The 21,653-nt window shown below is 41.3% G+C and overlaps 1 protein-coding gene across 2 annotated transcripts; it reads left to right on the top strand.

The window, feature by feature from the left end:
- Nucleotides 1-1,473: 1,473 nt before the first annotated feature.
- Nucleotides 1,474-14,456, top strand: stat4 (signal transducer and activator of transcription 4). 2 transcript variants are annotated; one of them, XM_076747094.1, is made up of 24 exons: nucleotides 1,474-1,538; nucleotides 1,647-1,775; nucleotides 2,827-2,962; nucleotides 5,944-6,042; nucleotides 6,859-6,951; nucleotides 7,044-7,122; nucleotides 7,270-7,355; nucleotides 7,491-7,642; nucleotides 8,817-8,975; nucleotides 9,343-9,435; nucleotides 9,551-9,610; nucleotides 9,738-9,758; nucleotides 10,168-10,258; nucleotides 10,513-10,557; nucleotides 10,706-10,789; nucleotides 10,870-10,968; nucleotides 11,214-11,349; nucleotides 11,543-11,595; nucleotides 11,760-11,854; nucleotides 12,481-12,617; nucleotides 12,725-12,913; nucleotides 13,034-13,079; nucleotides 13,316-13,421; nucleotides 14,218-14,456. In XM_076747094.1, exons 2-24 carry the CDS (start codon nucleotides 1,648-1,650, stop codon nucleotides 14,239-14,241), a joined length of 2,211 nt encoding a protein of 736 aa, XP_076603209.1. In that variant the 5' UTR covers nucleotides 1,474-1,538; nucleotide 1,647; the 3' UTR covers nucleotides 14,242-14,456. The 2 variants fall into 2 exon arrangements, with proteins under 2 accessions (XP_076603209.1, XP_076603208.1); XM_076747093.1 differs by having other exon boundaries at nucleotides 10,165-10,258; nucleotides 14,218-14,328.
- The last annotated feature ends 7,197 nt before the right edge of the window (nucleotides 14,457-21,653 follow it).

The raw sequence follows: 21,653 nt of genomic DNA, 5'->3' as shown, positions 1-21,653 counted from the left end.
AACTTTGACCTGTGACCACCGTTTCTTCTTCTTTGGGTTTATTCGTGTTGGACTGTAGACGCTTTACTGCCACCTGCTGGACTGGAGTGTCACAGCAGAATCTCTTTTATTGGCCAACCAGGATTTTTGTTTTGTTTTGTTTTGTTTTTGCGTGTAGGTTACACACGAACAATTTACACGAAGACAGAAATAGACACAGAACTAAAAACAAGGACAGTAAAGCTAAATAAAGATAATTAAACATAAACTATTATCTACATATAAGTAGATGAAAAAATAAGTGAATATATACAAGAGCTAGAAAGTAACAAAGAACATTTATTCAAGTATGTATTAAGTACAATGTCAGGTATTTAACTTGAGAATTTCCATCTTATATTACTTTATACTTGTACTCTTCTCTGCTTTCAGAGGGACACTTTGTATGTTTCCATTGTACATTAGTTGTTTTTTAGAGTGGATAATTGAACTTTACTTGATTTGAACTGGAGTGACTTATAGTGCTGTGTTGCTTTGTTCACTGTCACCAAAATCCTGGTACGTCTGGTTTGTCATATCATTGAATTGCTGCAGTTTTCCTCTAGTAAAAACATCTTTAAAGCACAAATCATGAGCTTTAAATCACATTACAGTTGTGATGCTGTCAGTGAACACAAGGCTTCAGGTGGTACTTTAAATGACAAAATCTTTGCAAGGAAATTATCTCTTTACTATGAGGCTTTTGTCATAATTATGAGAAAACATTTGAGTTTTAAATTTCAATTTTGTCTAATGATGAACTCATTTTTCCACTTATTCCTTAAAAATATCAAAGTTTACCCAAACAAATGTTCCTATATTCTGATACTGTTCTTTTTAAAACACGCTCTATTAAAGTAAATTACAGATGTTATTTAGCTAAATTAACTCAACAGGATATAAGAAAATAATTCTTTCCCCACTAAAGCAGCAACAAGTCTGAGCCCTCATGATTTCATTTTTTTTACTAATTGAATTAATAAAAAGATTTATGCTGCAGTGATAAATGATTTGTAATACTTTATCAATTAACTTCATATCCGTCTATCCGTGATGACCAGTATGATTAAATTTTGGGTCACAAATGAAGTTTTCTCTGACTGAAATCTGCATATATAGTTAATGTGGGAAGAATTCTGACTTTGTTAATGGTGAAAAACAGGAATTCACAATCCGCCCTGCATTAAATCACGTAAATCAATCATCTCCATGATATCATCTGCACCTTCAGCTGTTACTGGGAAATGGTGCATTGTGACACATTACCGGAAAGAGGTCACCTTATTCCTCCCTCACCGCACACACAATGACATCTGCTGCGCGTGTGCGTGCGTGTGTGTTTGTGTGCGTGCGTGTGCGTGCGTGCGGTGATTGGATGGGCGGGTTTCCTGAGGCCGGCCCCTGAGGGTAAACAGGGCCGTTTCCTGGACTGACAGGCGCATTAAAAACGAAAGTCAGAGAGGGAAACAAGTGCACGAGGCGGATGAGAGTGAGAGAGAGGCAGCGCAGAGAAGACTCAGGTAACAAGAAGGAGGAAAAAACTGAACAAACTATTACAATTAATAATATAATGGAATAATTGAAAGAATAATAATAAGACGTCTCCTCTGCTCTGTGTGCGTTTTCAGCATGAGCCAGTGGAAGCAGATTCAGCAGCTGGAGATCAGACTCCTGGAACATGTGGACTACCTGTATGATGACAACTTCCCCATGGACATCAGACAGGGTCTGGCCAGCTGGATCGAGTCTCAGGACTGGTGAGTCCTGCTCCCTGTGTGTGTGTGTGTGTGTGTGTGTGTGTGTGTGTGTGTGTGTGAGTGAGTGAGAAAATGTGTTTTTTGTAATTCGGGCTGTCATGTAGGACTGCGCAAACTCGAGGTATTTGTGCTTCACTCGAGTATTTCTCTTTAATGCACCTCCATACTTCTACTCCGCTCATCTCAGAGGCAGATGTTGTGCTTTTACTCCTCTACTAAACTGAAGGATGAAGTGCTCCTTTATAGAAACTTCTCCTCCGTCTTCAGCTCAATAAACTCTTTAAAAAATCTCTTGGATCAGCTGAAAATTCGTCGTCACAAAGCTGAAAACAGGCAGTTTTTCTGAGCTCGTCAACCTTTTGGAGATACGTGGTTCTCAGTGGACAAACATGTGATGCATTGCTGCAGATTAAACTACCAACAGGATCTAAAGGAGTTGAAACATCTACAGCAGTGATATGAATCCACAGACAGCAGACAGAGAAACAGACAGAGAACATTTTACTACATGAGTTCTTTTACTGTGATATTTTTAGACTGCTGATAATACACGCAGTACTTTCACAAAGTAAGATTTTGAAAGTGGGACTTTTACTTGTAGTGGAGTGTGGTATCAGTACTTTCCCTTCAGTAAAGGCTCTGAATACTTCTTCCACCACTGCTCAGGTACACAGTGTGTCTGATCTGTGAGAACAGAAAGAAAAAGCACACAGACTTCACTCACTTGGATCTGACTTACACTTAAATTAAGGGGGCAGATTTTCACTTCATGATACTCAAGTTTGGTTCTTACACTGACGGTGGATCAGATGACTGCGTGCAGTGAGAGAAGTTCCTCTCAGCTCATTGTTCTTCATTGTGCTTCATTACAAATCGTCACCGGGGAGCCGGCTGAGCTTGGACCGTTCATGATCTTACAGTTACACTTATACTGAGCTAAAAACTGATGGCACACACACACACACACAGAATTACTTCACCTCTTGTTGTTGTCTTATGAGCATTATACCAGCCATGTCTTCCTCTGAGCCCGTTCTTGTCTGTTCTTCAGGGACACGGCAGCTGGCGACGAGTCCATGGCGGCCGTGCTGTTCACCAACCTGCTGACCCAGCTGGATCGAGCACGCTCACATGAGCAGAACTTCCTTCAAAGACACAACATGAAGATCATACAGCAGCAGCTGCAGGTGTGTCACCCTCCTGTTGATTGATTGATTGACAATGATTGATTCAAGCCAACGGTGTTAAAGCTGCTCTACTACAGCGACGAAAGCGTCTGTTTGCCAGCTCACGGACTGTTCATTTCACAGTCTGACCTGCTCGTGTTGGTCCTCATGAATAGCATGAATAACTCCAGTGTGTTCTGCATGAGACAGACAGAGACTTCAGAGAGTAGCATGTGCTAAACCAGTGAAGGTAGCATCAAAACAGTCCGAGGACGGTGTGACTGGATCGTGTTGCTGACATGTTTTTGTCGATGCGTATCATTACAGCAGGAGAAGAAAGAACCTCTGACACTGTTGAGACTTGGGGGGCGGCCAGAAAAGAGCATAAACACATGAAATCTAAGAATTTAGAGCATAAAAGGATGACAGAAGGAACTGTTTTGAAGGTTTTACATTTCTGCAGATGCCTGTGTTTGCAAGGCTTCCACTTGCTTATGAGTCTGTGTAGAAATCTGCCCACATTACAGCAACACATGCACAAACCGTTTCCTTGATCGTGACATGTCGGCTTCATGGCGGAGTTAAAATTCAGCCAGTCAGACGATACTATCATTTAAAACGTCTGCAATAAGCAGAAGTAGCTTTGCAGTCTGTAGTAGATGTGTAGTGGAGGTGAGAGGGAAGTAGAATATAATGGCAGTGATACAGGCCTCTGTGTTGGTGTTGTTTTTCTGTGTTACCCGAGAGAAGCAGCTGCTGTCTCTGCCTCTAACATCAAGTGAAGGAAGTAAAAGCCATCGTGTGTTAATAAAGCAGGAGCAGACTCTCCTCCTCGCTGTCTTTCATGTCATCATGTTCTGGAGGTAGACAGAGCGCTCTCTGGTGTGGAGCTGCACAGGATGCTCGGTCGAGCTCTGAGCTCAGCACATGAGTATTTCTAGAGAGGACGCAAACCTTTGCAACAAACCCACGAGACTCGTACCTCCGCTTCCTGTGTGTGTGCATGTGTCGACGCTCTCAGAGGAAGCAGCTACTCCTGTGCGGTCGTCAGGCATGTTTTGTGCGTTGTTGTTGTTGTTGTTGTTGTTGTTGTTGTTGTGGTGATGTTTGAGTGGAGATTTGTGTCTTCCTCATTCAAACCATGGCTGTGTGTGAATCGCTCTTCCATCTTTGGGTCTTATCGCCCACATTCAGTAGAATCTCCATGAGGAACCCCCCCCCCCCCCCCCCCCCAGCTCACGCAAACTGCTGCTCTTTATCAGAAATTCAAGACAAACGCCATTACGCCATTGGTTCAAGTGAGCTGCGAGATGTGGAAACACAGCAGCAGCAGGAGACAAGATGTTTTCCAGAATGTATTTTTGTTGAATAACACGCATCAGCTAACAAGTCAGCTCGTGATTGGCAGCTTTCACTTGCTAGATGCTTGTTACTGTAATGAAAGTGAGAGCGTAGGTGTTTGTTGATGCGTCCTCAGTCATCATCCTGGCAATGATGCTGATGCATGAAAACTTATAGGCGGGAGAAAAAGTTTCCTCTTCCCACAGCAGGTTTTTTTTTGCTCTTTTCTGGGTGGGATTTGAACGGGCTGATGCAGATCATGAGCGTCGACCTTTCGATGTAGGTTGCCGTGGGCAAGATATTCTCACAGACACTCTGGTTTAAAAGAGACCCTCCATCGATTTTACCTGTAAAGGTCAGTTTAGTCACAGGAAGCACGACTCAGCCCGTGAAATCGGTGGTGTGGCTCTGAAGAGGCTTTGGCAGGTCTGAGAAAATAACCCTGATGATACGTGGGCGTGATGCTGCGATCCATTGTACTCACCAAAAAGTGCAATAAAAACATCCAGCAGTGAGCAGACTGACCTTTGACCTCAGTCTGTACTTTATGTCGTTGCTTTGCAGCTGAATTGTGTTTGATAGAGCTCTCCGTCTCTCTCGCCTCCTCCTCCCTTAAATTGTGCTGACACGCTCGTGAAGTTCAGAGATTTGATGTACAAACATGAGTTTGCTGCAGGCGGCCATGTTTTCTCCAGCAGATGTGCAGGGATGCACACAGATTGGACGCTGGAGATGCAGAGTTGGAACTATTGACTGTTGTCTTGCAAAGGAGTGCAGCATTATGAAAAGGTGTTGTGGGTGCATTATGGGAAATGCTGGATCCAGGGTTTTTTGGAGCTTAGGGACTAAAGGTCAGCCTTTTTAGCCTCTTTTGTTTACATTTTGCAAAAACCTGTCTCATCACGTGAGTCTGTATGGAAATGCATCAATAAACTTTTGGTATTTATGTTAAACAAATTTCTCCATTAATGAAAATCTGAATATTTAGCAAAAAACAACAAGCCTCTTGTAAAATATCACCAAGTTACAAACACAAAATCAACAACTGAACATCAAATAATAAAACCAAACATATTCACTGTGTGAGATGCTCCGAAGCGAAAAATCTAGTATAATTCAATCTTCATCATCATTCAATCTTCAAATTCAAGTAGCTGCAAATCCTTATTTTCTGCATTTCTTAAATGTATTTTATTGTTATTATTTTTTTAACAAAAGAGGAACACACCCTTGAAATGTTAGCCATGATTGAAAGAAACGTTATAGTTACAGGCTATAACGTCGTTGCAAAAAACTGGTCATACTCCAAGTGTCTGTGCACACTTTTGGCTTCATGCCTCCTATTTACACTTTCACTTTGACTATAGTCTGGGCCCTTCGCTTCTTGCCAGACTCAAGTCGAGCCTCATTCCTTTACTGTAGCTGCAGCATTTCCAGTAAAAACCTCACAGATCTGTCATCATGAGAAGACCCATGATGACAGATCTGCGTGAAGACTTTCCTCCTCATCAGGGCTTTGTTTTTTCTGGATGACACTGTGGAAACTTTGCCAAAAAAACGAAACCTAACTCTGCTGTTCCTATGCAAATATTATTAAAATCCATGTGGGTGTTTCTGTAACCTGGAATATTTTCCGTGTTTGTGTGTGTGTGGCCCCTCAGGTGAAATACACAACCAACCCTGTCGTCATGGCGAAGGTTATCTCCACCTGCCTCAGGGAGGAGCGCCGTATCCTCTCCAGCGCCTGCATGCAGGAACAGGTTTGTCACAGCGTGTCCTTCACAGGGGAAGTCCCTCCGGTTCAACAGCTGCTGCTGGTAAACCAAGGCTTCTACCGGGAAGACAGAGCTGTGCACATCCCCCACATTCCCAACCGCTTCACTCTATTCCCGAGAATCAGTGCGACATGGGAAGAAACTCTGATAGCTTACAAAGAGCTGCAATAACCATACACAAGATAACAGTTTTTGGCTGTAAAACAAAGAGATGATCAAGCATTGAGAAATCAGACTGAACCAATCAGAGCACAGAAAGTTAAGAACGATGAGAAAAACATTCAGTTATGTCTTTAAAGATACAGACGGTTAGTTAATACTGAAGGTTTTTACTTTAATAATGGATCAAAAGACTGCTTGTGTGTCAAAGTCGCTTGTATTAATGAACCCACAAAGAATTTCCAAACAGCAGAGTTGACGCAGGAATTAGTGGAGACGAAAAATAAAGACAAAGGAAGAGTGAAGTTTTTAAAGGGGCTAAGCTGGTGAACCCAGGTGCAGACACAGAGTCAGGTCAGAGGTTTGAGGTCATTTATTGCAGGGCAGACAGAATGGGATATGAGCCGGGCTGATCCAAGCAGAGGGACCAAGGAGTCTGACGGCAGAGCGAGGCCGAGGGGAGTCAGGTGCTGAGAGGTCTCCAGAAGAACTGGATGAGTGTGGATCTGAGACAGGGCGGCCTGACTGTAGCAGAGCAGCAGACGTGAAGCGGAGCAGCAGGATGGTGGATGAGGCTATGATCTGACTCTGTGTTCGCACACAGTGTTTGAAGCCCCACGTCATCTCACATTTATCCAACAGGGTCCGCTGGAGAAGTCAATGCAGAACTCTGTGGCCTTTGAGAGGCAGAAGAACATGGATAACAGAGTTGGGATCATCAGGGGAAGCGTGCAGGTAAGTGAAACACACAGATGCTTCAGGTAAACCAAGACATAACTACATCCCATGCATGAAATGAACTTTAAAAAAACTCTGTCTACGTCTAGCTGATGGACCAGGCTGTGAAATACATAGAAGATCTGCAGGATGATTTTGATTTCCGCTACAAGACCCTCCAGTCTCGAGGTGAGTCCTGTTATACCACAAGCTGTGGAAAAAAACTCAAATATTAATTAAAAAGTGTGATTTCGTACTAGCGTGGAAAATACCGCACAGCCTGCAACGCCCAAGAATATGCTCCAAACTATGTACTTGTGGTTTTGTGTGTCTTAGACTCGACAGATAAGAACTCTGAGATGATGAAACAGGAAGTAACAAGACTGCAGGAAATGCTCAACAGGCTCGACTTTAAAAGGAAGGTATGCGTCTGTTACCAAAAATGTCTCTGAGAAGAAAAACGATAAAACCTCACAAGTGCACAAATAAATAAACTCACTGCATCGTACAATTTCCATTTCATAAAGCACCACACCTGTTTGTCACACCTTTGTTAGGAGATCCTATCAAAGATGGATGTTGTGGTCAAGGAGATTGATGACCTGATGACCTCTCAGCTCAACCCTGAGCTGCAGGACTGGAAGCGGAGGCAGCAGATCGCCGCCATCGGTGGTCCCCAGCTCACCGGCCTGGACCAGCTGCAGAGTTGGTAAAAGGCTGAATGTTTACTGAAATCTTTACGTTCATGTCGGTGTTTTCTTTAGTAAAGTTACACCATTAAACATCCTTATATGGTTGTGATGATGCAATTGAGAGCATGTTTTTATTGACTCATCCTGCCTGCTAAATGCCCAATGTCTCCAGTCTGTCACCTGCTTTGCCACACAAAGCCTTACGCTTTGTTTCCAACATCATCAGCGTCATTTATGCAGTCACAGAGGACTTCATACTGTTTCCAGAGGTTTCAGTCGTCCCCCCGCGATGACTCTACTGACCTTTATGACTGAAACCAGTTACATTCTTCAAAACTGGACCTGAAACCTGCAAAATGTGTGGGTCGACCTTCAATAGCTGCGTTTACGAAACTGTTGTTCCACCAATAATCAATTCAAAAGAACACCTTGATCAGATTAAACTGACTCATCTGATGATTTGTTCGAAGGAAATGAGTTAATTCTTTAATTTATCTGAATCAAGCGCACCCACAAGCTAATCCAGGTCAAACAGCAGTGTACTTCAGTGTACTAGAAATTATTAAAATATAATTGTACTTCAGGTGTGATTTGAATGCCCATGAATCCTTTTGTGACGTCATGACTTAACTTTTTACTTCATTCGCATTTTTTTGTTTGTTTGTTTGTCCACTACTTTCATTTATGACCAAATGCCTCCAAAAAAAGCTGTACTTTGTGTTTTGTGCAAATTAGCAAATGTAAGCATGCTAACACACTATGCTAAGGTGAAAACGGTAAACATTGCACCTGCGGTACATCAGTGTGTTAGCGTTATCATTGTGCATGTGTTAGCCTGCTAATGTTAGCATTAGCTGAACGCACTGCTGTGCATAAGCAGAGCCTCACAGAGCTGCTAGCATGGCTCCTGTTAGCTTGATGTTTGAGATTTGTATACTGGGAAGCAGATGAGCAGAAATCCATTCATGCTTATTTTATTTAGCACATTGATAAGTGCTTAAATAACTTTTGTAAAACACAAAAACTGGAGCGTAGTCAGTGTAACCCAGAGTAAGTACATTAGCCTCATATGATGCTAACAGATTTTTGGTTCGAGAGCTCGATCAAACTCAGCTCTGACTGTCATCGTTTTCAGTGTGAATTCAGCATAACACAATACTTAAACATAATATTTCCTCATTTTCCTCTCAGGTTTACTCTGACGGCTCAGAGCCTCTTCCAGATCAAGCGTCAGCTGGACAAACTGGGGGAGCTGATTGTGAAGGTCACCTACGAATGTGACCCGATCCCCCTGCAAAAACCTCAGCTGGAGGAGCGAGTCAAATACCTCATCTACCACCTCATCAAGAGGTACCACCCAAAGCAGCACACATGCACATGCATACAGCTGAATTTTTTCTCTTTGTACTGTTCACTTTTTAGTAATTAGGTGCTTTAATCGTGACTGCTGTGCTCTGCTGTGCAGGAGGAGTTTCTATATTTCCGTTTCTCAAGAAAACACAGAGCGAATTACCTTTCATAAACACGTGCAGATCGTACATACGAGACGCTGCCATGTACAAGCTGCTTCCTCCTGTACCAACGACACATTAGAAAAATAGAAAGGTGCTAAATAAGCCGACGAGAGGTCTGAAGGAGCTGCAACAGGCTTGAGCACTCAAGTGTCATGAACATGGTGAAAACTGTACAAATCATAGGATGTGTGGTTTGTCCTCAGCTCATTTGTGGTGGAGAAGCAGCCATGCATGCCCACACACCCACAGAAACCCCTCATCATCAAGACTGGGGTACAGTTCACCACCAAAGTCAGGTAATCTCCATCTTCAGTTATCTGAATTCTGACGTTTTATTTGTTTGATCTATTGTTGGTTGGTGAAGAAATGTTGGGTGAATTAAGCATTTCTACTGCTCCTGATTTCTCCCAGACTCCTGGTTAAACTTCCAGAGGTGGACTATCAGCTGAAGGTGAAAACGACATTTGACAAGTGAGATATTCGTGTTTAAATGACAAATATTCACTCTACAATGTAAGAGTCAAATCCTTCAAATGAGTTTGTCTGAGGGCTAAGATTACATATATATATATGTTTGTGTGTGTTTGTGTGTCTCTAGGGACCTCCCCCCGGGCAGAGTGTGAGTACAAACACTTACGTTACACGATGTACTGTGATGTTTAATTTTAGCAGTAATAACAGCAGCGTAGCAGCAGCAAACGTTACCCAACATCAGTGCACCGCTTCAGGAAGTGCTTCAGTCCAGAGGGCCACAAATCAGTTTGGAGGAAAATGAAAGAAGAATTTATTTTGTTGCCTAAAACACAAACATTACAATAAATTCTGTAAGTTTCGAGCTGTTTTCCACATTTACTGCAGACCAAAATACTCCTGATACTGAATATTTAGCTGGAGATTCAGTCCAGGATCAAGCTGAGGTTTTTTTTTTTTTTTTTTACAGTTAAAGAAGGTTAAAGAGGAATGGAGTCTGAATTATCATCTGACTGGATCCTGGTTGAATTTGACAAATCTTGTTTTTCCCTCAGAAGTCGTCAGTTTTTCATCCTGACTAACAACACTAAAGTTATGGACATTGAGGATTACTCAAACGGCTGCCTGTCAGTGGAGTTCAGACACCTGGTGAGAGTTCTCTCTTTTATTTGTTTATTAGGACAACACACATTAATCCACATGTCTGTCAATGTGTCTGTGTTAGCCAGCTGGCTAATTTTCAACTGCAGTCCTTAAAGTATATTTTTGATGCTCGTACTTATGTACTCTTGCTTAAGCTTTTGAACACAGGTGTTAATTTACACTGTGGTATTGCTGCTTGTACTTAAGTCTGAGTACTTCCTCCACCACCGGCCAGCTGACATTGAGTTTGTATCTTACAGCAGCTGAAAGAGAAGAAATATATTAACGGCACAAAGGGGAACGAGGTAAGAAATGGGCCACAGAAAACCAATGCCAGAATAAAAAAAGTTGCCTTATTTGTTACTGTGAACTAACCAGTGAACCTCAGTGTTCATAACGGCGTGCTAAGAGGGCTGAACTCTGAAATGGATGCATGCCACGTGTGCTTTGCAGGGTCTGCTCTCTGTGACCGAGGAGCTCCACTCTCTCAGCTTTGAGGCTTGCTTCACGGTGCAGGGCCTCACCATCGATCTCGAGGTCAGAGGCAGTGGATATTTCACTTGATGTTTGGCTCTGTGTTGCTTTGTGCTGCAGCTTGTGTATGTGAATTCTTCCAGACCTGTTCTCTGCCACTGGTGGTCATTTCCAATGTGAGCCAGCTGCCAGGAGGATGGGCCTCTGTCATGTGGTATAACCTGCTGACCGATGAGCCCAGGGTGAGCGAACACACTTTTTAAAGGTGTTTTAAAATGCAAAGTGTTTCATACATCTAACTAAAACTGGTGCAGGTGTCTAATACAGCAGCCCTGAAATGAATCCCACCGCCTCAGAGTGCAGCTGATTCATCTTTATTGTTGTTTTCGAGGATGTAGTTTGTGGTGTGGTTGAACTGCATTGCATCGTATCATGAGGTGTTTTCAAAAACCACTTCCACATCCCCTCCTCTTACCCTTTTCTGCAGAACTTGGCGTTCTTTGGTAACCCGCCTCGGGCCACCTGGAGCCAGCTCTCTGAGGTCCTCAGCTGGCAGTTCTCCACCTTCGCTGGTCAAGGCCTCAACAAGGAGCAGCTGAGCATGCTGGGAGAAAAGCTTCTCGGTGTGTTTGGCCTTTAGCTTTCAAACTGCAGGGTGTTTTCAGACTTCAGGATGACTGAAACAAAAGAAAATACTGAAGTGGCATCAAACAGCGTCTTACACCTGGAGACTTTGCATTCAGACCAGCTGAAAGTGTGCGAGTCAGTTAGCTGAAGTACTAAATCCATTTTCCCTTTTACTGCATGTGGTTGCAGGTCAGCTTGCCTCCTGCAATGATTATCAAGTGTCCTGGTCCAAGTTCTCTAAGGTGAGTGCCTCATCTCCAGTATGACTGCGCCATCTAGTGGCCAATGAAAAAGCATGTCCTGTGCACCGTGCTGCACTGTTGACCCTGGACTTGTCCCTTTACTCCATATCTACACTACATAAAAGTCTCATTGTTCCGTTTCTATGTGTCATACGTCCTTTAAGGAGAATATTCCAGGAAAGCCCTTCAGTTTCTGGATGTGGCTCGACTCCATCCTGGAGCTCATCAAGAAGCACTTGCTGCCGGTCTGGAATGAGAAGTAAGCCTCATGTCATCACCACCCACGCCTCTCAACTGCCTTGATAAACCTCTGCTAAGTTTTAGGACAGCTGGTCTTAGGATATTACCATGATTCACTGGACAAGCTTAGTCTACTGAGGCACTGGATTCACACCCATGACAGATGTAGGACCAGTCGGTGGCTCTCGCCCTTTCCAAAATTAGTCAAAAATGCTGTTTTCACTTTGTATGAGAAGAACTGTAAAGCATAAAGAAAGAGTTTGACATTTTAGAAAACTGAAATCACTCTCAGGCCTGCAGCTGTTAGCATAGCTTAGCATAAAGACTGGATACATGCAGCTAGCCAGGCTCTGTTTGAAGGTAACAAACTGCCGACCAGCACCTCAATAATGAAAAGGTTGTCTCCTCTTGGTTTGTTTTTTTTGACAACTGGAAGTGACAAGTTTACCAGTGTTTTGCAAAGTCTGGGATACTCGGATACAAACATACTCTTTGCCTTATTTTTATTATCCAGGTTTAAATAGTCTGTAAAAGGTACCACAAAAGACAAACACAGCTTAGCCAGTGCATGTCCCTGTAAAAAATGTCAGCAGAAGAAGCAGGAAAACGTTGAGCTCTTCTCTTATACCGCCACCACCCGTGCAGTTACATCATGGGCTTCGTGAGTAAAGAGATGGAGCGAACTCTGCTGAAGGACAGAGAGCCGGGCACCTTCCTGCTTCGCTTCAGCGAGAGCCACCTGGGAGGAATCACCTTCACATGGGTGGAGCACAAGGACAACGGTGAGGTCTCTTTCAAATACCAAGTTGTCATCAAGCTCTCAATGCCGGATGGGTCTGTGGTTAGTTGATCCGATGCTGTGCTTGCTAACGGTGACTTTTTCCAACAGTCGTCAAGTTCAACTCTGTGGAGCCCTACACTAAAAGCCGGCTTAGCGCTCTGCCGTTTGCCGACATCATACGAGACTACAAAGTGATCTCAGAGGGGGTCGTCCCCGAGAACCCGCTCAAGTTCCTCTACCCCGACATCCCCAAAGACGAGGCTTTCGGACGGCTCTACAACAGCCAGCCCAGCAAAGGCACGAGTTCGAAACCGTTTCTTCATGCAGACTTCATGTTTTTACTGTTTGTCTGGACTCTTTGCTGGCTGACTGGCTTGTAGGCTGCAGCGCTGACCTCTGTCTCTGTTCAATTTCCAGTCCATCCATACATACCATCGACCCTGATCCCCATCTCAGAACTGCAGTGAGTTCATTTGAAGACCTGTACCACGTTTGTTTTTGTCTTTGTAGTATAAATTTTACCTTTAAAGCTTAACTATATATAGCTTGTGTTGCAACTCAAGAAAAAGTTGATCACAAAAGATGAAAATACAGCATTATGAGACACGCTGCGTAATGTTTGAATGGCTTGCATATGAATTCCCACTGATGAGACGACGTCCCTTCACTTGTGTTATCTCTCTTTCTCTGCCACCTCAGCCCTAACGCGAGCAGCACGCCGCCTCCCTGTCAGTCTCCTGAGCCGCCAATGACTCCTGGAGAGTTTGACATGCTCAGCGAGCACCTGTGCTTCGACATCGACACAGTGAGTGTGCATGCGTCCCTGCTTGGTGGACTGTAGAAGTTCGCGTAAAATGAGCAGTCTGGATGACTTTTGAACAGATTATTTCCAGTGAATATTTCATTGGAGATCAGTTTTCAAATATTTCTTACATTTCTCTGTCTTGTAGTATGTATTATTTATTTATTTATTTATTTTTTACAATCATTCATAATTAATAGGCTTCTTTTTTGACTGATTCAATATTTTCTTGACTGATCCTCTATTAGCTCCTTGTTTTTTTAACTGAGAACTGAGAATTTGTTTAAGCTTATATCTTAAATAATAACCTAAACTTTAAAAATAACCATTTAATTTAGTTTATTCACAGAAATGAATGAAATGCTGAGATACAGGCTGACTTTATTTTTTTTAAATGGTCACATTCACCATTAACTAGTTGCTTATTAGTTAAAATGCATGTTATTAACACGCATAATAGCATTAGCAGCGTATTGGCTCTTTATTAGTCATTATAAAGCACTTAAGTGTGAGAGTTATGTTATTAAGATTGTTATTCATATATAGCAGCTTCCTTACTATCAATAAATCTCACATTACTGCTAAAATACATAAAATGAATAATAGTATAGCTTATGTTAACAGGCTGTGCTAAAGCTGTGTGGCAATGCTGTATGAAAGATGACAGTGTTATCATGTTAGCATTAGCAAACTATTAGCATATAAGCAATATTATGTTAGCAGTACTGTGCTGCTATAAAGTCATTCTTGTCTTTGTGTCTGTATGTTCTGCTGCTAATGCTGCTCTCCTGTTTTGCAGATGAGCTCTCCATATTCAGAGTAAAGCGAGATGAAACATGCAGCACTTTGCTCAAAGCTTCCTTGAATCATTCCTAACAGAGCTTTCACTCTGGCCTGAGGCCATTCTGCCATCAGTGTCCACATCTTGATTGTAATAAAACTAAGTCTGCTGTGTTCAGAGAAGTTTTTGTGGCTGTGTTGGATTCATTACCTGAGCTGTTCTTTACTGTTTTATAAAATATATATTCATAATTGTTCAAAAATCGCTCTTGTCTGTCTTTATTGTTGGTTTTGAGTCAGTTACATTGTTGACTTTGGCTTTCTGCCTAATTCTGCATCAGCAGCGCCACTCTGCCTCAGTTCTTATCTTATCTTATGACATGTTCTATTGATGACTTTGCAGCGCAGCAGAAGTTTATAGAGCTTTTATTTTAGAAGCAGCCGGAAATGAAACGCCTGCAGCACAATGCTATTTATTGATACGTGCCCGTGCAGCATTCATGGAGAACCTAGTGATTCTCGGAGAGTCAAGAGTACCTTTTCAGTATTTGTGAAGATTAACAATATAAATTACTGCTTTTTACTAGCGATGGCGAGATGAAGCTTCTTGAAGCCTTGAAGCCTTCCAGCCAAATGGTTCACAGAAAGGTTCATTTCCCGAGGCTTCGTGTGCACACAAACCCCCTGCTGGTTAAAGACTGTTAAGCAGCCAGATATAGATAATTTTATCAATTTATAATGCACTCAAGACTGTCCTGCAACAGTGCAGCCATGGGAATGACTGCCAAGTAAAATAAATCAATGCATCTTAATTGATGCATTTCAGGTATCTTTCATGTATACATTCATATAAATTAATTAATTAAATTAAATATTTTTGTTTAGTGTATTATGGATATGTAATACGACAATACAATGGAATCTAATATTACTTGTCAAATGTTTATCAATAAATAATTGTGTCAATGTTTGAATAACTCATAATGACAGGGGAACAATTACAACTGCTGCAGTGTTTTAACAAGGTAAGGGGCCATGGACGTGCTTGTGAACATGAAGAGGGCAGTGAGTTTGATTGTGCAACTTAAGGACTTCGTTCATTTTATTCAGGAACTAAATATGGGCTGGGTCCAGCCACACTCCCCTCATTATGTTCATGCAAAGTACGAAAATGCCTCAGCATGGATGAGGTGTTGTTGTTGTACCCCAATTCTTTAGCACACAACAAACACTTCACCTTGGATTAAAAGAAAAGACGGTGGAAAATACAACACATGCAATAATGTTACTGATAGTGTACTTATTTTATTGGGAGAGATCAGATCAAAATGCTTTCACACGGGGAAAACTTTCTCTTTCTCACAGGCCCCATCAAAATGAGCAGCAGTATAACAAAATGCACCTCTATGTCACACACAAACCAACAAATCGCCAACACTGACCCAGGAAGTGTGAGCGGATCCATTGCGATATATGTATGTTCATAAATGGCGCCGACAGTCGAACCAATTCCTGAAGCAGGGAGGCTTCGAACGTCGGCAGCGACGTCACTCGCACTAAACACTTCCGGGATTTGTCGACACACACTCCGAAGCGTCGGCACGGTAAGACCCATCACTACTTTCTACAGTGGGGGAAAATTACTATTGAGCAGAATTATGTTCAAGTTATTGTTGGTTCGGCCTGCAACACAGCTCAGGTTTCTCATGCGGTCCCTTGTACTAACCGCTAGCCTTAGCGGCTCAATGACATCAGTTAAACTGAATAACATCAGTTCGCTAATGCTAGCGCTAGCGTTAGCGAAAATTAAGTTCAGTACATCAGTTAGCCAGCGATTCCAAACCAAAAATTTATCTACCGCTAGTTAACATCCGTTCGCTAACGCTAGCGCTAGCAGTTAGCCAAAAATTTACCTACCGCTAGTTAACATTCGTTCGCTAACGCTAGCGCTAGCAGTTAGCTAGCGGTAGGTAAATTTTTGGTTTGGAAGCGCTGGCTAACTGATGTATTGAACTTAATTTTCGTTAACGCTAACTGCTAGCGTTAGCGAACTGATGTTGGCTAGTGGTAGGTACAGTTTTGGTTTGGAAGCGCTAGCTAACTGATGTATTGAACTTATTTTTACCTCGACCGTTACCGCTTATCGGTAGAGTTAGCTGGGTAGGTTAGCTAAGGCTACCGGTTACCGGTTACCGGTACCGGCGTTAACTTTTTTTATTTGATCACTTGCTTGAGTTACTTCGTTGTCAGGCTGAAGAGCAGCTGACTCATTTTCTCAATAGTTTTTCCAGACCGTCCGCAGCTTTACAGCGACTTGACCGTATCCTCCCGTTTGTTGATGTTACCGGTAACAGTAACTTTAGCTGCTATTAGCTCGACAGCTAACGTTAGCCGGCACCGGCGTTAACTTTTCTCCTAATGTCTCCTAACGTTACTGGAATATTTGAAGTAAAAGACTCATAAATGAGTAAAATCAGTAATCTTATCCTGACAGTTTGCATATTGTCGGAGGGCAGCACTGATCAGTGTTGCTGCTTTTATAACAATTGATTACAGTGTTTGTACGTGACGTGTTGCTGTGTTTTGGATTTTTGGGTGTGTGTATCCTAACCTTACAGGCTGCTGTTAGTTATCATTCATTTCTTTGTGATTTGAGAATCTAACGGCACAGTTTCATATTCTAACTATGACAAAGATTTGTATGTTCAGTGATGGTTCACAGCAAGTTTCAGGAATCTGTTGGTTTTCATATCGCAGGGCAGTGGATGTTTGCGTGCTGTATTGATAAAGATGCCTTGTTGTGAAACGAGCATCGAGGGGAAATGTGATCATTCTAAGGATGTTGGGATTTATAAAAGTTCCCCTGTGCACCGGTTGTTTTGGATTTAAAATGTTCTTATCCAGTGTGCTCTGTCCTCCTCAGGTGGACAAGGTGACTGGTCGCTTCAACGGTCAGTTCGAGACCTACACTATCTGCAGCACCATCCGCAGAACGTTGAGCCTCAGCTGAATTTCTGGTTCACTGTATTTTGCCTGCTGTCACACAAACACAGTAGAGCCAACAGTTTGGTTGTCATCATGATGAGGCTTGTGTCAGAGCATTATTCACACCTGCAGGCTCACAGTGAACTCTGGTGATTAAAGTCATGATATAAAGCCTTTAGCTGTGTGTGTGTGTGTGTGTGTGTGTGTGTGTGTTAGACCAAACGTGTAGATTAAACATTTTCAAGCAAGTTTCTGACTTGTTTTTGTTCACATTAAATGATCAGAGTGACAAATGTGCAACTCCTGTTTTTTGTCTGCAGGTGCTTTTCTAGCCCTTTTTTTCTAAGACAATCCAACTGAGAGTGGATGATAAATGAAACATGAATTGTATTTGTATTTTTCTTTCTTTTTTTTTGAAGTAGTTTGTCGTGCAGAATCGTTTTTGTGGATGTGCAGCTTCTGTCACCCATCCACTAACAAGGACAAACTTGAGATTCCACTTTGCAAAATCAAAAGGTCATTTTGTTTTTTCTGCGGAGGAAACGGCATGACCTGGAGTGTGCTGGTGGCTTAACACTCTGTAGTCTCAGATAATCAGATCAGATAATCGTCTAAATGCTGAAATCTTTAGTCTGAACTCCTTTCTTTCCTCCTGCAGGGTGAGCCTGACGACTCAGTCCTGAGGCTGGCCAAGAATGACGGCGTTGTTGCAAAGTAAGAACATGTTCTCGAATTTCGTTACTCCTGCAGAATGACTAGTTTGTTTTTGTAGACATGAAAATAATTTAGAAGCATGCAGGAATAAGACTGAGCAACAAATAGTCAAAACTGTAGCTTTTGTGCTTTTTTTCATGGACCTGAGCACAGTGTTACGCAGGCTTTTCAGTGATGTCGCAGTGTAATGATGCATAATTATATGTCTCGTCATGAATGTTAAATGTAACCAAGCTAAAAGTTGTTGCTGAAATGTCTGGTGTTTTTGTGATGGTTGGAAAAGCACTTTAACGCTGGGACACTTGAATAAGACAGTCGGCCATTAGAAGTCAATGATAATGAGATTTTCAATGTGGCTGCAGAGATTTTCCAAATAATGAAAGTGAGAAAAGGGTGTCGTCATTTCTCGGGAAGGATTTTTTTTATCAGTTTAGATCAGACAGTTTGGATTCAGACACTAACATCTGTTTTCTTCTTGTTTCGCAGGAACTTCGGAGTGTGCCAGAGTGATGTCGCATCTGTGGAGACTTTAGTCGGTGAAACCCATTTCTGCCAAAAAATTATCTAACAAACGAGGTAAACATGGATGGAAAGTTAACGAATGACAAAAATAAAAAGATACGATAGTGAGATAGTAAGTTCAATTATTTTGAAAATTATTTTTGGTGCAAAAACAACAAACTGACTTTATAGATACAATGATGATGAAACAGACCATAACACATAATCATAACATCATATACTGTAGTTCCCATGAGTTACAATAGAGTAATAACTGACTGTTTTAAGGGAAATATGGCATGTATGTATGTGCATGTATATAGTAAATTAGATTGAGATAAATCATAATTTCAAGTTTCTAATTTTGACTTTCTAAATCAAAGTTAAGTCATAATCTTGAGGTAGTTTAAATTATGTTTTTATGAGATAGTAAGTCAAAATAAGATGCAAAGTCCAAATGTGAAGATGGTACACTTAATAAGTCTCAATTTAAATGGCAGAAATGGGCTTCCGTATAAGCCTTAGTGTCCTCTGAATGGATCAGCTTCTACTCTGAAATCCTCTCAGTTTGGCATCAGATGAAGGTAAATGATTTGTATAAAAACTGAGGCTGCTGACTGAATTGCATTTATCATTGATTAATACTGTCTGTTAGTACTGATCCCTGGTGCTAATAATAACATCAATAATAAGTGATGTGTTTTATATGTGGTCAACAGTAAAGACAGTAAAATCTACTTTCCTTCAGTGGAATATAAATTGACTGAAGTCGTATTGAATGTGTTTGTGTTGTGTATCATTTATTGTCACTGACTCAACAGGTAAAACACAAATAAAACACATTTTAATCCCTTACATTGCCTTTATGTCTCATCTTAATCCTGATCTCTTAGGGACACAGTTAACATGATTATTAATGTGAATGTTAATAAAATTCAGCCACAGTTCTTTCTTTTCAATAAACACTTAAACTGAGAAATAAGGAGAGTTTTAATGTCTCCCCCAGTTCTGTCAAATGGTTTTATTTAAGGTGGTCAAACATAATGTTTGATCTTGCTTTATTAAAGGAAAGGATATTTGAAATGTAAGGGAATCTAAGCAACAGTTGAAGGATTTTGTTTCTGGTCTATTTTGAGTTTCTTTGAAATAAAGAAGTCAGTCGTGTCCACTGTCCTGTTTTTATCAAATCCTCCCGAACAGTTTACTATGTGTTAGTACAAAACATTTTTATTTCAAACTAAGCTATTAATGTAGTCATCAATGCACCGAATTACCAAATGGGTAGGTTTATACGTTCAAAAAAGCAAAAAAAAATAAGGGGCTTTTACTGCATAATTTGGACTGTTGAAGCATGTTATTTTATTATGAAGGAAGAAAGTACCGTTCCGGATGTGTTGCCAGACCTGACGGTAACTTGACAGATTCAGGAACATCAACCAGCTAGCCAGCTAACGCAAGCTCTTTGCAGTGAGAATGCCCGCCATCGCTGACTCGTCGGCGGTAGTGTCCCTTGACCAGCTCCGGTAAAAACGAAGCAGAAATCAGTTATTTGAACAATAACTTACTTAGTTAGACAGATAAGAAGTTAGATTTTACTTTAACACAATTGAATTAACTGAAAACTTTGGACGATATTTACCATTAGTGGCCAAAAGGACGTTTTCATAAAATGTTAGCAAAAAGATTCGAATCAGAAAACTAACGTTAGAGTTAGCGTTTAAGCTAACGCTAGCTTAGTTTAACTAACGGAAGCGCATAGCAGTGAGGATGAACTGCTGAATCACCGAAATTATCGTCCTTTGACCAGCCCCCGTTGAAGACCAAACTGAAGTCAGTGATTTAAAGGACAGCATTTGGTTAGATAAGAAGTTACCTTCACTTAAACACCATTGACTGAACTGAAAACATTCGGCGATATGTTGCAGTAGCAGTAACACTGAAGTTTTCATAGAATGTTCGCAGAAGTGCCCGAATCAGAAAACTGACGTTAAAATTAAGCTAGCGTTAAGGCTAACGCCAACTTAGCTTAGCTAACGCTAAATGATAAAAACGCTTTTCAGTTTGAAAAATAAGAAGTTAGAAGTTAATAACATTGACTGAACTGTAAACATTACATACTCATTTAGCTTACATTAGCTAGTAGTTAAAGTTAAATGTTAATAGATTGTAATTCTAATTCCAGAAATGGTTATTTGTAAAAAGTATCTGGAGGTAATGTAGTTTAGCATAAACATTATAATATCCGTTCACCACAGAGGGCTGAGTAATGGCGGTCTGTCTTGTGGACTGGATAATACTGTAAGCACTGGCCTGTAAGTTTAACGTCTTCATCCATTTAAAAGCAACTCTCTCAGTTTTTCAAAGCTTTTTAATGAGCTTCAGCTTGGGTCTTGTTTACTCTACATCTTCTATGACATTTAAAACTTGCCTGATTAGTATAATCTCTGTTAATTTTATTATTAATTATTGTCTCTGAATGTGCATATTCTTGTCTAATGTTTTGCTCTTTTGAATAGGCCTATACAAACAGACCTCAAGAGATGTGCACACACACATATATATACATCCACCCACCCACCCACACACACATACACACACACACACACACACACACAAATAAAGGAAATCTAATTGTACAGATACAAGGCTAACTGTCCTCATGTTCTTGATGTTGAAGTATTTCAAACAGTCTTTAACCCTGAAAACATGAACCAGGTCCACTGTTACAGATTTAGTGGCATCTAGTGGTGAGGTTTCTGATTGTAGCTGAGTGAACGACCCTTGACCTCCTGTACAGCAGCTATGTGAAAGTCCCAGCCATTGTTTGGTTTGTCGCCTCAGGGCAACTGTAGAAACAACCAGTAGATCTCCTTAAATCCTGCACACTGGAGCTCTTGCTGCAGACTCAACCACAGAATATTTTCTCTTGACTTTCCTTGTGACCTCTTCTATAAGTATGCTTGAACGATGTGACATCTAGACACAGAACGTTCTTCAACATTTTTTTTTTGTTGCAAAAAATAGTATTAACTTCATGCAGTGAAAGTGCAGAAGTAGTATCAGCTTCATGCAGTTAAAGTATCAGCAGTAGAAGTTGACAGTATTAGTTGTTAATTGACTCAGACATGTACATCATAGTATAACTGCTCTATGTTTTTCATGTTGTGTGTGTGAGCTGCTGATGGATCACTTTGATTGACAGGGACAGCTCTGTAAACTGAGCAGCGATCTGATTGGCTGGTCTGGGGTTATGAC

The sequence above is a fragment of the Chaetodon auriga genome, chromosome 13 (assembly GCF_051107435.1).
Source record: "Chaetodon auriga isolate fChaAug3 chromosome 13, fChaAug3.hap1, whole genome shotgun sequence".
Taxonomy (NCBI): Eukaryota; Metazoa; Chordata; class Actinopteri; order Chaetodontiformes; family Chaetodontidae; genus Chaetodon; species Chaetodon auriga.
Note: the sequence above shows the minus strand (reverse complement) of the source record. Positions and strands in the feature narration are given on the sequence as shown.

Bases quoted from the DNA above. Each gene is read 5' to 3' on its own strand.
- stat4 (XM_076747093.1), top strand. From the start codon at position 1,648: ATGAGCCAGTGGAAGCAGATTCAGCAGCTGGAGATCAGACTCCTGGAA. The intron at 9,611-9,737 runs GTGAGATATTCG...GTGTGTCTCTAG, and splicing joins GTGAAAACGACATTTGACAA to GGACCTCCCCCCGGGCAGAG. The intron at 10,558-10,705 runs GTAAGAAATGGG...TGTGCTTTGCAG, and splicing joins ACGGCACAAAGGGGAACGAG to GGTCTGCTCTCTGTGACCGA.